Here is a 17,486-nt window from a genome sequence, read left to right as displayed (position 1 = left end):
ATTTTAAATGTAAACATAATTTTATTTCATAATGTATATAAAAGATAACAAACAACTTAATAGTAAAACATATATGTATAAAAAGATATAGAACATTTATAAGATTGCAAAAATTATATATGTATGTATAACACAGAGGGTTTTAAGACAAGTAAACTAATTCTGAAGTAAATCAAAATTAATTTGGTAATTTTTCAACTTTGTATCTACTGTTCGTACCTACTTGTTTACAGTAACAAGATTAATATAAAGGACTATCAAATTTAAATCTTGGTTAATATTCATTCTATAGACTTTTAAGTATACAACATACTTTATTCAATTTTTGATAAGCATTGCTTCTATAATACAGTAAAAATGATTTGCATGAATTATATAATTATCATGTACAAAAATTTATATACATTGATTTTTTGCAAGAGGAATTTTAAATTTTTGTAACATTAAAAAATGTTTTAATACAGTATAGTTTTATGTATTTCTTAATTACAGTTCATTTACTTGGAAATCTGTTCATTGTATTACAAATACATTATTATTATTATTACATCATTACTCGTTTCTTAATTAAATATTAATATAAAACTATAAAGTACAATATATTAATTATGTAATTATTTTTTGTAATTGATCCTAATCTTGACTTCATAAATCCATTTCTATCATATCTATAATATTCAATCTAATAACAAAAGAAAAAATATATTTGAATTATGAATAACAATGTTCAATATATTATTTTTTATATTTTTTTTTTATACGATATTAAAATTAACCCTAACAACTTCTAAAGTTTTCTGTTACTCATCTATAAAAACTTCTGAATTTATCATTTAATATTTGAATAAAAAGAGAATTAGATAGCAATGAGATAGAATTTAACTTAGTCATATACATTTGGAACAATAAATAATGAATATAATACTTAAATCGTAATATTTTATTTGACTAAGTTTTTATTCTTATCACATTGAGACCTAACCATGCAATTATATTTTCTAATACTTTCTTGTCTTTATGTATAATAATTAAATTCTAATGCAAATAATCATTATAGGTGATAGAAATTAAATTGTATGACACATATATATTTATCAATATTTTTATTGTCAACTGAACAGATAGATTTACTCGTTTTAGTAATTTTTATCAGTCCATAAAATGAGTAAATCTATCCAAGTAGGTATCAATGTGGTAAGCAATGCTATTTATTTTTATAAAAAATATATTTTATATTGTACACCATGCATTATAAGTTTCACAATTATTTAGAAACAATAAACACATAAAATTTCTTATTTACAAAGCAAAAGACAAGTTGTAAAAATAGTCAGAGTTGTAAGGGTTAATATTATAAGTGCAAAACAATTAGCAAATTCTTTTACAATTAGTTATTGTGGTTCATAGTTATGGGATGATCTGAATTCAGTAAATATGTATAGGTGAAAAAATGTACACAATATATTATGCAGACCTCCCTGCTTTAATAAAAGAAAATAGAATCTTCGCGACTGATTTTTAAATGTTACATTATCAGTTTTAACACGTTGATTGCTATACATAAAATATGTTATCTATATTTGTATTTTTACTGTTTTCATATTAATTTTTCATGCTATTAAGTTTATAATTTTAGTGCTTGAGAAGAAACATATTCTTTTTTCTAAATTTTCAGGAAATTTGTAAACATGATATAAATATACAAATGATTCTTATAAAGAACTATAATAGAAATTTAAGCATCTTATTGATATAATATGATTTAATTAACTCATTCTGTACATAACAATTTTGTATATTTACATAAAAATATACGAAATTCAAAAAGTGGAAACGTCATTTGTCTAATTATCTAAATAACAGATGGACTACTATGAAAACCATAATCAATATCAAACTATATAAGATCAAAGATATCTTTAAGAATGTTTTTGCTAATAATTAGTTTCTATATTAATAATTTAATATATGAAAAAAAAGAAAATATAAAATGAAGTCCGTCTGTAACATATTTTGCTTAGACATTTATTAAGTTTAGTTATTTTTCTTAAATAATTAATTGAATTAATACAGATATAAATGAATTATAATAAATATTTGTAATAATAAGTAAATTTTGTATCTTTTCCTAAAATAAAAAGATCAAAAGAAATCTGAACAAACTTGAACATATTGATCACAAGAAAACATATCTAACATAATTTCAATTGTTTATATGAAACGTATTGAAAATACCACTTATTAATTATTTTAGAATTCAACAAATAGGTTCAGAAATAAACTAAGTGAAAATTATTATTCTATAATTTGCATCATTTTGAAATTGTATCAAATTAATTGTAGCTGTACATGTATTACATTGTATATTCTACTAGTGTAATATAAATATTGTATATTTCTTTCATCATAAAAAGAATATAATTGTTGCAAAAAATTAATATTATATGATCTTGTCACTTTTTCTATTAGCTATCAACGTGTTAAGATTAAACCATAAATTTATATTAATGATCATAAAAGATAACATTTTTTAAGTCAACTGGATTGCACTATCTTTCATCTTTTTACTCTGTTTCTTTACAGTCTTAACCTTCATGATAGTCTTCCCAGACTTTCCCTTGATTGGTAGAGATTTTTCTTTTAATGACTTCATTTGTAACTTCACCTCTGCTTTTGATAGTTTTTTACTTTTTATACTCTTTACACCAAGCTTGCTGTCTTTTTTAACTTTGGTAGTAGTTTGAATCCCTATACCGGATCTTATACAAGACCCGGGTAGCTTGTACTAGGCAGCAACTTTCACCTTTTTCTTCCTCTTTTTCTTCTTTTTATCGTGATGAAGTTCTTGTTTTTTGGCTATACAGGTGCGACAGTACCAATCCTCATTGTCAGCTGGTGGTACTTGCATACCAACACACACCCTATATGATTGAGAATATGTAAATTAAGCACACACACAGAAAACATAAATCAACTAAATCTCGTGGCAAAAAAGGATTCTTAAGTTTTAATTATGTCATTTCATCATTGTCTATATTGTAAAGGTAATTGTACTTTGTTATGTTTTCTGAAAAGCAAAGGATAAAGAAAGAAAACAACAAAGCATTAACAAGATAAAACATGAGGAAAAAAGCGGAATTTATTGGAGAAACAAAGGGTAAAAAAAATAATAGAAAAAAAGAAGCTAAAATAATATAGTGTAAATATAGTGATATTAAAAACTCATACTTAAGTTGTAGTTAAGAAAATAATTTAATAATTAAAATGTTGTATTTCTAGTAGATATGTAATTTTTCTATTTTTAATATGTTCTCTAAAAAAATGATCTGTTATGGTTTTTTCAATTTACATATAATATAAAAAAAAATTGTTAAAGGATACATAATATTAGAATTGTTTATATTTTTAAGTGTTTTAGTCAATTTGTAAAAAGAAAGGTAAAGATATGTTCATTTATATTAGAAAACAGCCTTACTTAAAAATTTATGGTATAGCTCCAAATAATTATTGTTTTATCAACATTTACTTACCAATGATACCATGCATCACAATCATCACAACCAACCATAGGTGATCCATCATCTTGGTTACCACATGCAGGACAGAACCAAACTTTATGACCACCTTGATCCTGAAAAACTCATATGACGATAAAAATACAACATACTTCTCTTTTATGATATGTTTGGATAAACCAACCCATCTTTTGTATTTTGTTAACATGTTAACAATATGTTACTAAAAAGATATGTAATGTACATTAAACTCTTAACGTATTTAAGGATTGTGTCTTATTGTTTATACTGTAATTAGAAAATTGAGGAGTTGATAAAAAATATGTGACTAAAGGTAGTCAACAGATGATAAAATTGTTATAGTTCGAAATTAATGAACACTTTTTATATAATTTATATATATATATAAAATAAAAAATATAACATAACAATTGTATATAATACTTATTATAATCTGAATAACAATATTGATATTATGTATGTATACATATATACGCATTTATATATAATTTTATAATGTTATATATGTAAATACATAATATCTTTAGTAAGCTGAGATATAAATGAAAAAAGATCAAAAGTTGAATGAAACTGAAATATTTGTGAATTAAAGCAGATACATAATTATGATTATTAACGTTTATAAACTGATGAAATATCTGTTACGAAAATTAATTAAAATTTTTCATAACAAAATCAATGCCTTGAAAATAATACAGAATTTATATAATTACTATACCACATACATATATTTATATCTATCATTAAATGCAACTTGTGATTCAAAAGAATAATGTATGCTGATGAATTATGATGAATTATGAATAATGTATGCATGTAATGTACATGAATATAAATAGGGAAGGAATAACATATTTACATAAAAGTTAAGGTGCTGGTCTGCGGTAATTAAACAAATTTTCACTTGGCCCACAAATATATTTTATAATAAATGCTCATTTGCAATTTATATTTCAATTATCCAGGAACCAAGTTCTCATTAATTTAGAAAAAAATTATTTAATATTTCAGGTGTATATATTTTATTAGCATTAGATATTTATTATATTTAGTACTGAAAGTTTAATTATATTCAAAATGCTTATTGTCAGATACAATATTTGCACGCCTACCCTTATTTGAATCTAATCTATTTAATAATAATTTTTTGTTTCTATATTAAAAAGTAGTACCTATAATAAACAATAAATAAGAAGTCAAATATGAACAATGCACATACAAAGTGAATCACCTAACTTCAGGACCAAAAATTTCTCTGTTGTCTTTAATGATATGAGAAAATATTTAAGTAAGGGAATATTTGTTACAGAAGGCTAAATATTATGATAGAAATAGATGTTTTTTTTTAAAGCTATGCTTTTTAAGATTCTAAAGTCATTAACAATGTTTTAAATGATATGATATATTTTTGTTTCTACAACATTGAAGTTGATAGAAAGAAAAATTCATTCATATATAATTTGTGGCTTTCTGGATAGCCTGAAGAGTAATTTTTATAAAAGATAATCTATAATGTAGAAACATAATGTATGTTTCTTTCAAGATAATTTTCATATCTTAAAAATTGGACTTGTTGAAATAGCTGGATAAATATTAAACATAGAACACCAGAAAATTTTATGAGCTAAATATGATTTTTGATAATATTTCAGTTATTAGTATGAAAAATTTCTTAATATTTACATGCACTGTTTCTACTTTAGATTGTATTTCTTAAGAATTATTCTCTAATAACCCAAACTCTATTATTCTCTAAATGACCCAAACATCAACATTATGATTTTTTATGATAATATTTGCTTTTTCATAAAAAACTCTACTATCTGAAACATTTTCTTTCTAACACTAAAAATATAGGAGAAATTTTAGATTTTTATGTTAGATAACTCATCTTGTATAAGACGATGCAATGTATAAACATCAAGATATATGTTGTATGTTATAATTATTTAACCTTATTAGCATATAATATAATTATATATAAAAATAATATTTTCATGTTTATTATATGTTATTAATATATTGGTTGCATTAAACTCTTATTACATAAATTAATCTAAATAAAAGATAATGAAGACTCATTTAAAATATTCTAAACTGATAATTTTAATAAGTAAAGTTTCTGTGTATATTGGTTTCTATACAAATAGAAATCTTGTATGTATTATTGTTTTATATAATTTAATTTGTAATAGTTATATATTTCTATCTTCCTTCATATAGTTTTACATAAAGTTATCTAAATGTACAAATATCCATATATATTAATATCAGCTGTAATATTTGTTTAAAAATATTAAAAAGCTTTCTTTTATAGAGGCACAGATAAATATATAAATAGATAGATAGATATAGAGAGAGAATGAGAAAAGAAGAAAAACAATATCTTATTATATAAGTTTGATTAGCACATATAATCTGTAATGTAAGAGAAAAATCATTCTATTTTCAATATAAAATAATTTTACATAAAATAATTTTTAATAAACTTTCATTTATTCAGTTAAAGTTTTATTTATCAAGTTTTTAAATTTAATTCAAATGCTTTTTTTCACACTCGATTGTCATTATATTCAAACATGAAAATTATAAATTAAATATGTGTATATAAATAAAATTATGAATTATATATATATATATTAATATGTTTAAATCATATATATTATTGATATAAAATAACAACTATACGAAGTTTTTTATATTGTAAATATATATTCTGTTTATGTTCATTTATCTATGTATATAGTTACATAAGTTGTAATTGTTATTAAAGGCAGTTTCAAGAAATTTTATAATAGGAATTTAAGAACAGTAAATGTTTTCACATTAAAAGTTGAAAACTTTTCTAACATCATAACCATGATAGATTCAGGCAGAAGCTAAAGACAACGCACAAACCCATATTTCGATAAAATTGACACAGATAGAAAATAGATGATACTTTACAAGGAGTATCTAATGACTTTTGTTTAGAATGGGAATGTACTCACCACAGTAGTGGTTGGTGTTGGGGGCAGCGCAATCCTGCCATTTTCTTTGTCTTCCTTAGCATCATCCTTTTTAAGAGCTGCATCTGCTTTCGTCTCTGTGCCGTTAAAACCGTTCGTTATATTCCTAACTGTTCTGCATGCTATGCTTAATAACAACATGCAAGTTGCATGCAATCAACCAATCCTTTGCTATTTCGTAAACTATTTCATATTTCCCCTTTTCTGTATCATAATAGTTATCCATTCAGTTATAGAAACTTTTTATTATCAATTTAAAGATTGTTTGTTATCTTTAAGTAAATGCTTCAATTAAATTTGTTCATAAAAAGGTATTTATATATTTTTTATAATTTTAGCAAAATAAATTAAAATCATGAGTATATAATCTATTTTTTTTTAAATTATAGAGTTATATATAGTTGTTATACATTATTATTTCTTTAATGAAAGAAAAGGAATAAATAAGAATAAAAAATAACAGTAAATATATTAAATACTGGGCTTTTTGTAACTTTAAATTACATTTTACTTTTGTGCAAATAATAAATTGATTTATAATTTTCTGGCCCCTGTATTTCTCTCAAAATAAGAGATTAATATAGTATTGTCAATTATTTACTCATTTTATTCACATATATTGCATCAAGTGTATTGTCTCCATATCATTTATTTTATCGACTTTTATGCAAGGAAGTATAATACTACTAATATTTTACATCTTTAGATGTTTTAACATTGCATGTCATATAATAACTGTAACAGAATTATATTATAATATTTCTGTTAATTTATTGTATTTTAAATGTTCTAATGTAGGATAACACATATTATAGTATAATGCATACATAGATATGAATTACCAAAAAATTAAATTAAAAGTATTTTTTTTCTTTTTTGCCTGTAATTATTTGAAGAAAACAAAAAAAAAAAGAATAAATTTGACCAATTGTATCTAATATCAATTCTTTCAAATGCAATATAAAATATCTACTTTATATTGAAAGAGCAAAAGAATTACTGAATTAAAAATGTTTAGTTATATATAATATATAATATATATATCAATATGTGTGTGTATATATTGATTTAGTATTTTATAATAATCTTTTTTTTTTAAATTGATTATATTTTTAATGCCATGTATATAAATTTATAAAAAATTTCAAAAAAATTCATAAGCGCCTGTGTTAACTTTCTTCAGTATTCAATATCTTTAAATTATTCCTGTACAATATGTATATAAATAAGATATTAAAATTTAAAAAGTAAAGCATAATATATTTTATTATTACTGGTCATATATAGAATGCTCCTAGACACTCACCTTAGAAAAACCTAGAATACTATGTTTAATATTTTCTTTTTCTTATAGAAAATGCTGAGCAAAATGATTACTGGAAATATATATTTGTAAATATATTAAATCTTCCTTCTTAAAAAATTAAGAAGGAAGGTTGAAAAACTTTGTATATTATACTTTTTGAATGTTACACATAAGGTCTGAAATTATTATATTTGATAATATGTAATAACATATAAAATTAATAAAACATAATAAATCAACCTCTTATGGAAAATATTGTATAAAGCTTTTAAACAATTATGTTTTACTAAATATAAAATAACTAATATTTTATTCAGATGTACTTTTTATAAAAATAGGCTATGTGTTTATTTATAAAATATTCATAAAAAGTAATAACATTTTATCAATTAAAATTTTTACATTATTTACAAATTACTTCTAGCAAAAGACTTTTTTGAAAAAAGTTAAAAGACAGGTATCTATATGCTTATTATTAATATGATATAATTGTTCAATAAAATTACTTGTACCAATAAAAATGCCATGCACTTATTTTTTGATAGTTTATGGAAAATATTAATACACTTACTCAAAAGAGCTTTTAGAATCCGTACTATCTTAAAAAAATACATTTGCAATATATTTTATATTTTATTTTCCCTAATATATCATCCAATATTTGTTAAAATAATTTCTCAAACTCTTAATTATAAGTAAAGTTTAATAGAATGTTCAAACCTAATCTATAGATTATTGCATTTGAAACAAAATTGAATATTGCATTTAGAATAGTCTAGCGATTTTTTTTAAATTTAATTTTACCATGTTTTTAGATAGAAACTTTTGAATCCATCTTTATGAAGTTATACAAGAATATTCCTTTCTCCATTAAGATCAATCTATTTAAGCTACATGAAATATACCATATGTGCATTTGCATTGCAGAAGAAAATACTAAAAGAAAAAAAAAAGAAAGTTTAAAAATCCATTTCAATAGCAGTGTAAGATCAGAAAGGTCTTAGAACTTAGTTTTCTTTAAATTAGTCATTTATAAAAGTTGTGGCTATTTAGTAATACTTATTATTAAAATATTTTATCATTGAAAAAATGAAAATGGATATTCTCAAAATATCTAATGGAATTAAGTTCTGAGACTTCTTTCAATACAAAAGATTCCACCTAATTGAATGTGATAGAAGTGCTAAAATTTGAAATAATCAAGTATATTGGTAATCACAACACGAAATACGTAACAATTCTAATGTAGGCTATAAAGTTGTTCTACATACACACTTTAGAGACAAATGAATCTATACAACAAAGCAGGCCAAATGAAAATTATACCGTCACCGCAAGTCATGAATGCATAGAAAGTAAAAAATGAAATATTGGGAAGCGGGGTTGTTGGATGGAGTGAAAATGGTATCAATGAATTAAGTTAATCTTTGCATAAAAAATAATCAGCTATATACGTAAAAAGTGATTGAGACATTTTATATCTACATGAAATGTTTGATTGAAATTTAAATAAATTATCTGATATATTCTTATTTGAAGTATGTATAAAAACGCAAGAATGTTTAAATATTATAGCAATATTAATCTAAACAAAACTATGAATGATTATAATTAATAAATAATCAATTTAATGAAGGAGGGCTGTCATCTCAGCTTACTATACGAGATTTATTATAAAATAAAATTTTTCTCTCATCTGTGCCATTGTTTATCATTAATCCAAATCGTTTTCTTGTGTATGTACATATACTATTTTATAGTATGCTACATCCTTATGTTACACATACATTTTATATCTTAATATATGCCATAACAAATATCTTAACCCATTGCGGACTACCGCCGCATATGTGCGTTCTGCGTAAACCATCAATTTGGCCAAGTAACTCATGTATGCGTTTGACGAAAACAACTGATAAAGCCGATATATATATGTTCCATGTAAACGCGTTCGGTGAAAACAATCGATAGAACTAAAAGATTCATATGTGTGTCATTTTATTTATCCTGTGGAAAATTTGTGTATGTACATATGTCTAGAATTTGACATCTATGAACGAAAAGCTCGTCTAAGCAGAAATGAGCACTGGCAATTTTAAATGACTATCGCGGCAGCACCTCGGCCCCACGGTACGGTTGACTTCGAACCGTGCCGTCCGCAAAGGGTTAATTTGTATGTATATAAGAAGCAATGAATGTAATAAAAGATATAACTATTTTTATTGACACATTTAATAGATTTATATTAATAAAAAGAAGGAAAACACGATTTATATCTCAACTATTTCAACTATAAACGAGAAAAGATATGTTAAAATCGATCATAAAAATTTAAGAAAATAATGATTAAAAATGATTATGATATTATTTCTTTTGAATGTGTAAGTTGTGACAGCCCTATTATGATTTAATTGTAATTTTATAAAAGGTATCTGATTTTTAACATATTTGAAATATTCTGAAATATTTGAAAATGTAATTAAATGTTATACTTAAAAATATAACATTTTTATATATTTGAAGTATATGATTATCATATAAAAATGTACTTACAAAATAATACGGTGGTGGTTGTTGTTGCGTCAGAGGAAGTGGGAGCTTAGGAGCAGGATCAAATTGAGATAGAGGAGTCTCTCTTTGAGGTAAGGCTTTGAAGAGAGATTTCTTTGCTCGAGGAACTGTTGCGAGTGGCACACTAGTAAGATTGGCAGAGAAAGTATCTGTAGGAAGAGCAGGGCTTCCATCTAACGTTCCCTCCTCTGTTTTCTTACTTGCCGACTTTTGCTTTGGCGGTCGCGTTACTAATGCTGATATTTTCGCCAACTCGGGACTTGGTTCTCGTTTCGTCTCATCCTCAGGCTTCTTCAGCAATGTCTTTATAGTTCTATAACACATTTCCCTAATAATAATGTATGCGTTATTAAATACAATGCGTGTATTCAACATTAACGCATAATATGATTCTTCATACATCAAGAAAACAAACACAAAGGAAAACCTTATAATAGCACAATAAGAAAACAAAACACGTGAATTGAAATCATCACAAAAAAAGTAGTAACTTATTAAAACTAAAAGAAGAAGATTAAAATTATCTGTGAACTTACATTTTCTTCATTGGAGCAGCATCAGGCGTTGGAGGTCTTGGAGAAGCTGTACCTAATTTTAGTGTTATTTTTGGTACAGCTTCTGAACTTTTATCTTCTTTCTATAATAAAAAGAAATTAAAACATTAGTCTCTTAATTTCAAATTATCTCACAAAAAATAATAGAAAAGAAGGTAGTAGAAATATTTATAAAAAGTGACTCTTCTACCTCTTTCTCTTTTCGCTTATCTTTCTTTTCTTTCTTTTCTTTGATTTTATCCACCTTTTCCTTTTTATCCATTTTATCCTTTTTTTCTTTTATTTTCTCTCCTTTCTCTTTGTGCTTTTCTTTCTTATCTTTCTTCTTTTTCAATTTATCTTTTTTTTCTTTCTTATGTTCCTTTGATTTCTGAAAATAAAATTTATATGTAATAATTATTTAATAATAAAACTGATATATATATACATTTTTATAAATTATTTGGGGAAAATATTATTTTAAGTTTTAATATTTCACATTATCAGTTTACTTCCAATAAAATTATATTAATCACATAATTCAACAAAAATTAAGGAAGTTCTAAAAATTTTGTTAGTCTTATATGATATTTTTATATTCATTAACATAATTTAAGCTATAATTATAATATGTACATATAAACATATATTCGAAATCTTACATTTTGATTATCTAAATAAGTCTGTTAAATCGATATTCAAAACTTTGTACTAAATTTTGATTTTTGGAATTTCCTGAACTTAACCGTTTGAAACCAACAAACAAAATTATCACTTCAAGCATTAAATCAAACATTAGATCTTATTTCTTTTCGAATTTTTATTTTTAATAGAAATTATTATACAATAAAGTGAAATTGGTGAAATTCCATCAATTAAAATGAATTCATACCTGATCATAATTATATTTGAGTAATTTTAAAAATGTTCATTCGACCTCAAATGACTTCGAGTATCGTTTATTTTAACTTATATATTTGCTTTTTTAATCGACAGTTCGATTATTCAATAATTAGAAGTTATTTTGAAAATACTTTCCTTTCAATATTAATCGCACATATCAGATTGTTCTTTATTGTATTCGGAGAATTTGATTCTAAATATAATTTAGTTTTACCGTTATAAGAACTTATTTTTTTCATTCGAAAATTTCAAATAAATCTTGTAATTGTTTTCTTTTATCTTTAATCTAGAGAAATTATAATTCTAGTCTAGAGAATATATTCTTTGACATTTTTTTACAACATACATATTTTATGCATAAAGTTAATTTGGAAATTAACATCTCAATAAAGTATTAAAAATTTTTAACTCGAATAAAATTTGAAATTGTATATACATACATATAGATATTTTTTCTTAAACAAGTTTATATCTTCATTCTGTAAACTCATTTACAAATATAACAATATGATATAAAAATTACTTAGTAGCTTTAAACTCTTCTGAATAAAATAAAGAAGAATTATCCATAAAATTAGTAAAATAGGAGATGGAATTGTATACAATACAAATACATCAAAATTAATAAAAATTACAAATTTTATAAACAATATCTCCTTAATTATTAAATTTTGATAATCTCTTTGTGTTCTCTTAGAGCGGACATCTGAACTTGCTAAACTTATGATGTTCCTTCAAACGGGGACAGTCAAGTGGAAAGGGTCAAATATGTGTTAGATTTGATTTATTCTACTAGGAATTAAACCGGTTGGAAAATATCTTGTTAACATCTTTTTTCCATGTAAATATTGGAGCTAATGCATTAAAAAACCCCCGCGATTTATCAAATTTGAAACCAAAATGATTAAAAAATCAATCACCTAATTTTCCAAATGTCATTTATATGAATATTTATAAATAGTAAACACATTGACTTTTATATGTTAACATTGCGATAATTGTTAAAGCTGTAAAAATTTAAATAACTAAGTAAAATAAAAAATTACCTTATCATTTTTATCCTGTTTTTCAATTTTGGGACTTTTCGAAGATAATAACGGCACAATAGGTACTGGTTTAGGGTACATATTTGGTGCTGCAAGTGCAGATGATAAAGGCGGTGCAACGGTACTCGTAGGAACTGGTGGAGGTATCTCTTTGTCCTGTTTAACCGCCTTTGATTTATCTCCTTTTTCTCTTTCCGTTTTTTCGTGTTTTGTCATTGAAGGCGTTGCTTCAGTAGAGGAAGGTGTTGAAGGAAGCTTTTCCCGATCGAGAGATTTGGTTCTTTGTAAAGTGGAGAAATCTTCAGATTTTGGTGGTAAATTTAAAAAGCGAGGTGGTAATGGTAAATTTGATATTGCTGGATGAGCGCCACTACTACCTCTTCCTATAGGTAATGGAAATCTAGGAAACATTGGATGAGGTATTAAACCAGGTGCTGGAGGAAATGATGGGAAAAAAGGAAATGGAAGTGTCGGTGGAAAACTTGGTTCTTTGGAAATCTGAGGTTCAGGTGCCTGTGGTGTTTTCGGTCGATCTAGTATATCCTGTTCTGGCGCATCGTTGATAATCTTTGTCTGAAAAACGGTAATCGCATATCGGCGATGTCTTTCGGCGTCTTCTTGAAGCAATTAATAGTGCTCGCATACACGTACACGCACGCGTGCACTTGTGTTAATATCATATAATGCTATTTCTAAATAAAAGTCAACTTACCTTTTTTGGACTAACGCAATGTTTTGGGCTTCTTGATTTTAATTCCTTTTTTTTATTAATCTTTTCTTTTCTCTTCTTTTTATGATCTGTAGGTGTTGTGGGCATGTTCAATTCCGGAGTTCTTGGTGTACTGGGAGTTCCTGGTGGTGACATATCATCAAACATGTAAACATCTGATCCTGGACTTTGTAAACCAATTAATTCTCCTCCATCTGGTTGAAGATGAACGTCTGGCGTATGTGGAGTCTTTTTTTCTTCTCGTTTCACATCACTATCATTACGCAATGCCTGTTTATCAATATTTTCATCAATAACTAAACCAGGTGAACTTTCTCTTGAATCAAGTTCTTTGTATTTATGTTGTTCTGATATGTCTTTTTCTTTATCCTCTCGTGGTTTTGAAATCTTTTTAAAAATGTTCAATTTTTGCTTATCTGGCTCTGATGGAAGTTTATCAATAGTGTCTTCTTTTTTTTCATTAGATGGTGGGGATCTACCAGTAACGTCGACTAATTTTTCTGATTTTGTCTTTGGTTGTGTACTTTTTTGTAATTTTGGGCTAATAGCTGTTTTAGGTGATACTAATTTAGGAGTAGATGGTCTACTTGATGAGCTTGGCATAGTACTTTGTAATTTCCCACCTACTGACTTTAAAGGTTTTAATTTAGCTAACTCTTTCATACCAGCCAACTTTTTAATTTTATTATCGTCTATCTTATCTGGTTTAAATAATTCCTTAGCACGATTCTTTTTCTTATTCTCTTTATCAAGTTTACAATCTTCTAATCCTTTCTTTACAATCTTTTTCGGTTTTTTATCATACTTTAGTTCAGGAGGTACCATAGGATAAGAACTAGGTTGTGGCGAATCTGAACAAGTTTGATGTGGGGTTCTTGCTTCAGGTAGTTTTCCTTCTCGAGCAGGCGATAAAAAACCTGAAGTAGTCATCATGACACTATGAATTTCACGTAATGGTCTACCTTCTTCCAGTACTTTTACACGCTTTGTTATAGGACTTTCAAATGAGACAGGATCCCCTGGTCGCTTAAATACTACTTGTGGTGACATCCTATGAGGAGATACATTTATAGAACTGTTACTTGATGTTCCATTATTTAATGTTAAGTCGGATGTTCCATTTAATAAATTTTCTGCTTTCTCTGCTATATATTCTTCTGTAAAATAATGTAAACAATATGTAAAATAATAAAATATCGCTCTAATTGTATAATTTTCTGTTTATCAAAATTATTTGAGATCATTAATTAAATTGATATTTATTTTTCTACAAGAAGTTGAGATACTTAATATTCAATATTTTTATTAGCAATAGTTTGCATGTTAGGTGTAAGCATATCTTAATATACATATAAATTTGACGAACTTTTCTAATAAAGCAGTGTAGACTAAAATAATATTCTATCCTTATATTTCCATTACATTATAATGATCTCAAATAAAAATAAAATTTTATGTAATAAAAAAAAAGTCTGTCATATTATATATATAAGAATCTAAATATTTCTTATATTGCTTAAGTTATTTATCATTGTAACAGCAAAATAAGATATATTTTATCAAGATAGATTGTACGAAGAATTACAATCTACATTTATGCAAAATTTGACAGTTTTGATGAAATTCTTTCCAATTTTCATATTTCAAAAAATAAAACATTTGAAACATTGGGTTGTAAATAGTATAATAAATAATAGTAATAGTAATAAATAACATAAATAATTTTGATCAAATAAAGAAAAATATTGAGTTTAACCAAACTTACTTATGTTACAACCCAATATATAAGCAAAATAAATTTCTTTATGTTCATTTCAATGCTTTATCTTTACTTAAAAGCTTTCTTTGGTACAATATATGTAGTTGAAATAACTTGTTGTGTTTTTAAAAGGTTATCCTGCATTTCAGAAATACTTTATTAGGAGCTTTATCTGGGGTTAAACAATGACATTAATATGAATATAAAATATTTTGATATTCAGCTTTAAAACATTATATGTATATTTATATGCGAGTAATAATTTACCTTCAGTATCAGGAAACATGGCTGGTAAATGTTCATGTACATGTACGGGCCTTGTTACAACTTCCCGGCTTCCAGGTTTCAAAAAATTCAAATGATTTTCACGTTGAATTGGAAATTTTGGTACTGTTATAGGACATGGGACAGAATCTACATTTTTTATATATTCTGTTAATTCTTGTATATCAATATTCATATGTCGAAATGCTAAACCTAAATCATCAAGATTTGCTTCTGTTCTTCCCACTGAAAAAACATTTAATGTTATATTTAAAATGAAGCTACTATGATTTAACTTTTATATACTGCGTAATTATTTATAAAGCCAATAGAACTATTTTGATATTGTTTAAAACATCAATTAAATCTCTGTAATATTTTAAAAATACTTACAGATTTCTGCATATTGATGAGTAAGTCTTGAAATTTGTAAAATATATTCTTGCATAAGATCAACCATAAATTCCAATGGTGTAGAATTGATTGAATGCCATCCAATCGTTTGACAAATTTGAGCAACCACCATTTTTAAAACACTCCTACTATATTCTATTGACATCTTCAACTGAAAAAAATAATACAAAATTATTAAGTATAATGGAAAGTAGCAAAAATCGATAACTGAAAGAACATTACTAGAATTTTATAGTTTAATACAGATATGTGTCATCTTTTAATAAAATAGTGAGATTCAATAAATTATTTTCATTAGATGTAAAAATGATTTAATGTGAAATTTTGCTTTCACTCACCAATGTAAAAGAAATTATATAAGTTCTAATTCTCTCGTTTATTGATATAAAATATCTACATACATGTCTATTTTACTACTCAGCTTCATTTAGCACTTCGATGTTAAGTCATGCAATTCATTTTGATAATAATACACATTTCATTTATAATGCACGTAACACAATGAATGTAGAACGAAATACGTTTTTATTGCTTTCACATTTTTTAAATGTATTTTTACTCCTTTATAACCATTGATGCACATTATACACCATATACGATAATGGCGGATAATTTCTTTAGTCATAGAAGTAAAAAAGATAGCGTCGTCTTAGTTGTGTTTGATTCATTTCTGTTAAAGTATAAAATCTAACCAGACTCGAGTATTAAAAATGTTCTATCATTATTATTACATTACTTGTTACATACATTTACATTGATTTTATTATACGAATATAATTTTATGTAACCACAAATTAATTCCATAACAAATTTGACAAAAAAAGATATGATTTTTACCAAAAGCTATTTTCTTTATTATAAAAGAAATATCAAGATGTTATATTCCATATTTATTCACTTTTATTCAAATCACAAGTAATATCATCAATCACAATACATATGTATGTATTTCGATATTTATTAAATCCACAGACTAATAAATAGAGAGATGACTCTATTGTAAGTGTAACTAGGTATAGAGATAGGTACTTTACATACTCTACGTACTCTACATACTCTAATACCACGGCGAATACATATATCTAGTACAATCTCGTTCACAATGGGAATTTCAGTCTTTTTTTAACAAAGTAATATATGTAAATGTAAACAAAATTTTGACTCGGTAATATAGCATAATATATTTATCTATATCTTCTGTATAATGAAAAAATAAAATTGATTCGTAAGTCCCGTCGTTTCATTAAACAATACACTTGTAGTAATAATTATTTATTCTTAATAAGTATTCTTAGGTATTTTTTGTTTTAAAGTTGTTTAAAGTTAATAAATCATTGGTTATTTTCAAAATAAAATTAATTAACTACCTTTATATTAAGGGATAATAATAATCTCAATCCAGAAAGAAAATTTTAA

At 25.0% G+C, this 17,486-nt stretch overlaps 1 protein-coding gene across 7 annotated transcripts; it reads right to left on the bottom strand.

Moving 5' to 3' along the window:
- Positions 1–1,698: 1,698 nt before the first annotated feature.
- LOC122571553 (transcription initiation factor TFIID subunit 3) lies at positions 1,699–17,030 on the bottom strand. Of its 7 annotated transcripts, none has more exons than XM_043735462.1 (11): positions 16,908–17,030; positions 16,050–16,221; positions 15,660–15,902; positions 13,616–14,790; positions 12,904–13,476; positions 11,166–11,345; positions 10,958–11,058; positions 10,404–10,749; positions 6,527–6,621; positions 3,531–3,631; positions 2,856–2,921 (listed from the first exon to the last, which is right to left on the bottom strand). In XM_043735462.1, the coding sequence occupies exons 2-11, from the start codon at positions 16,213–16,215 to the stop codon at positions 2,857–2,859; spliced, it is 3,045 nt and encodes a 1,014-aa protein (XP_043591397.1). In that variant the 5' UTR covers positions 16,216–16,221; positions 16,908–17,030; the 3' UTR covers position 2,856. The 7 variants fall into 7 exon arrangements, with proteins under 7 accessions (XP_043591394.1, XP_043591397.1, XP_043591392.1 ...); XM_043735457.1 differs by having other exon boundaries at positions 16,818–17,015; XM_043735458.1 differs by having other exon boundaries at positions 10,404–10,734; positions 16,818–17,014.
- Between the last annotated feature and the right edge of the window lie 456 nt (positions 17,031–17,486).

Source organism: Bombus pyrosoma, linkage group LG10, assembly GCF_014825855.1.
Source record: "Bombus pyrosoma isolate SC7728 linkage group LG10, ASM1482585v1, whole genome shotgun sequence".
Taxonomy (NCBI): Eukaryota; Metazoa; Arthropoda; class Insecta; order Hymenoptera; family Apidae; genus Bombus; species Bombus pyrosoma.
This window is presented reverse-complemented; position numbering and strand designations above follow the sequence as displayed.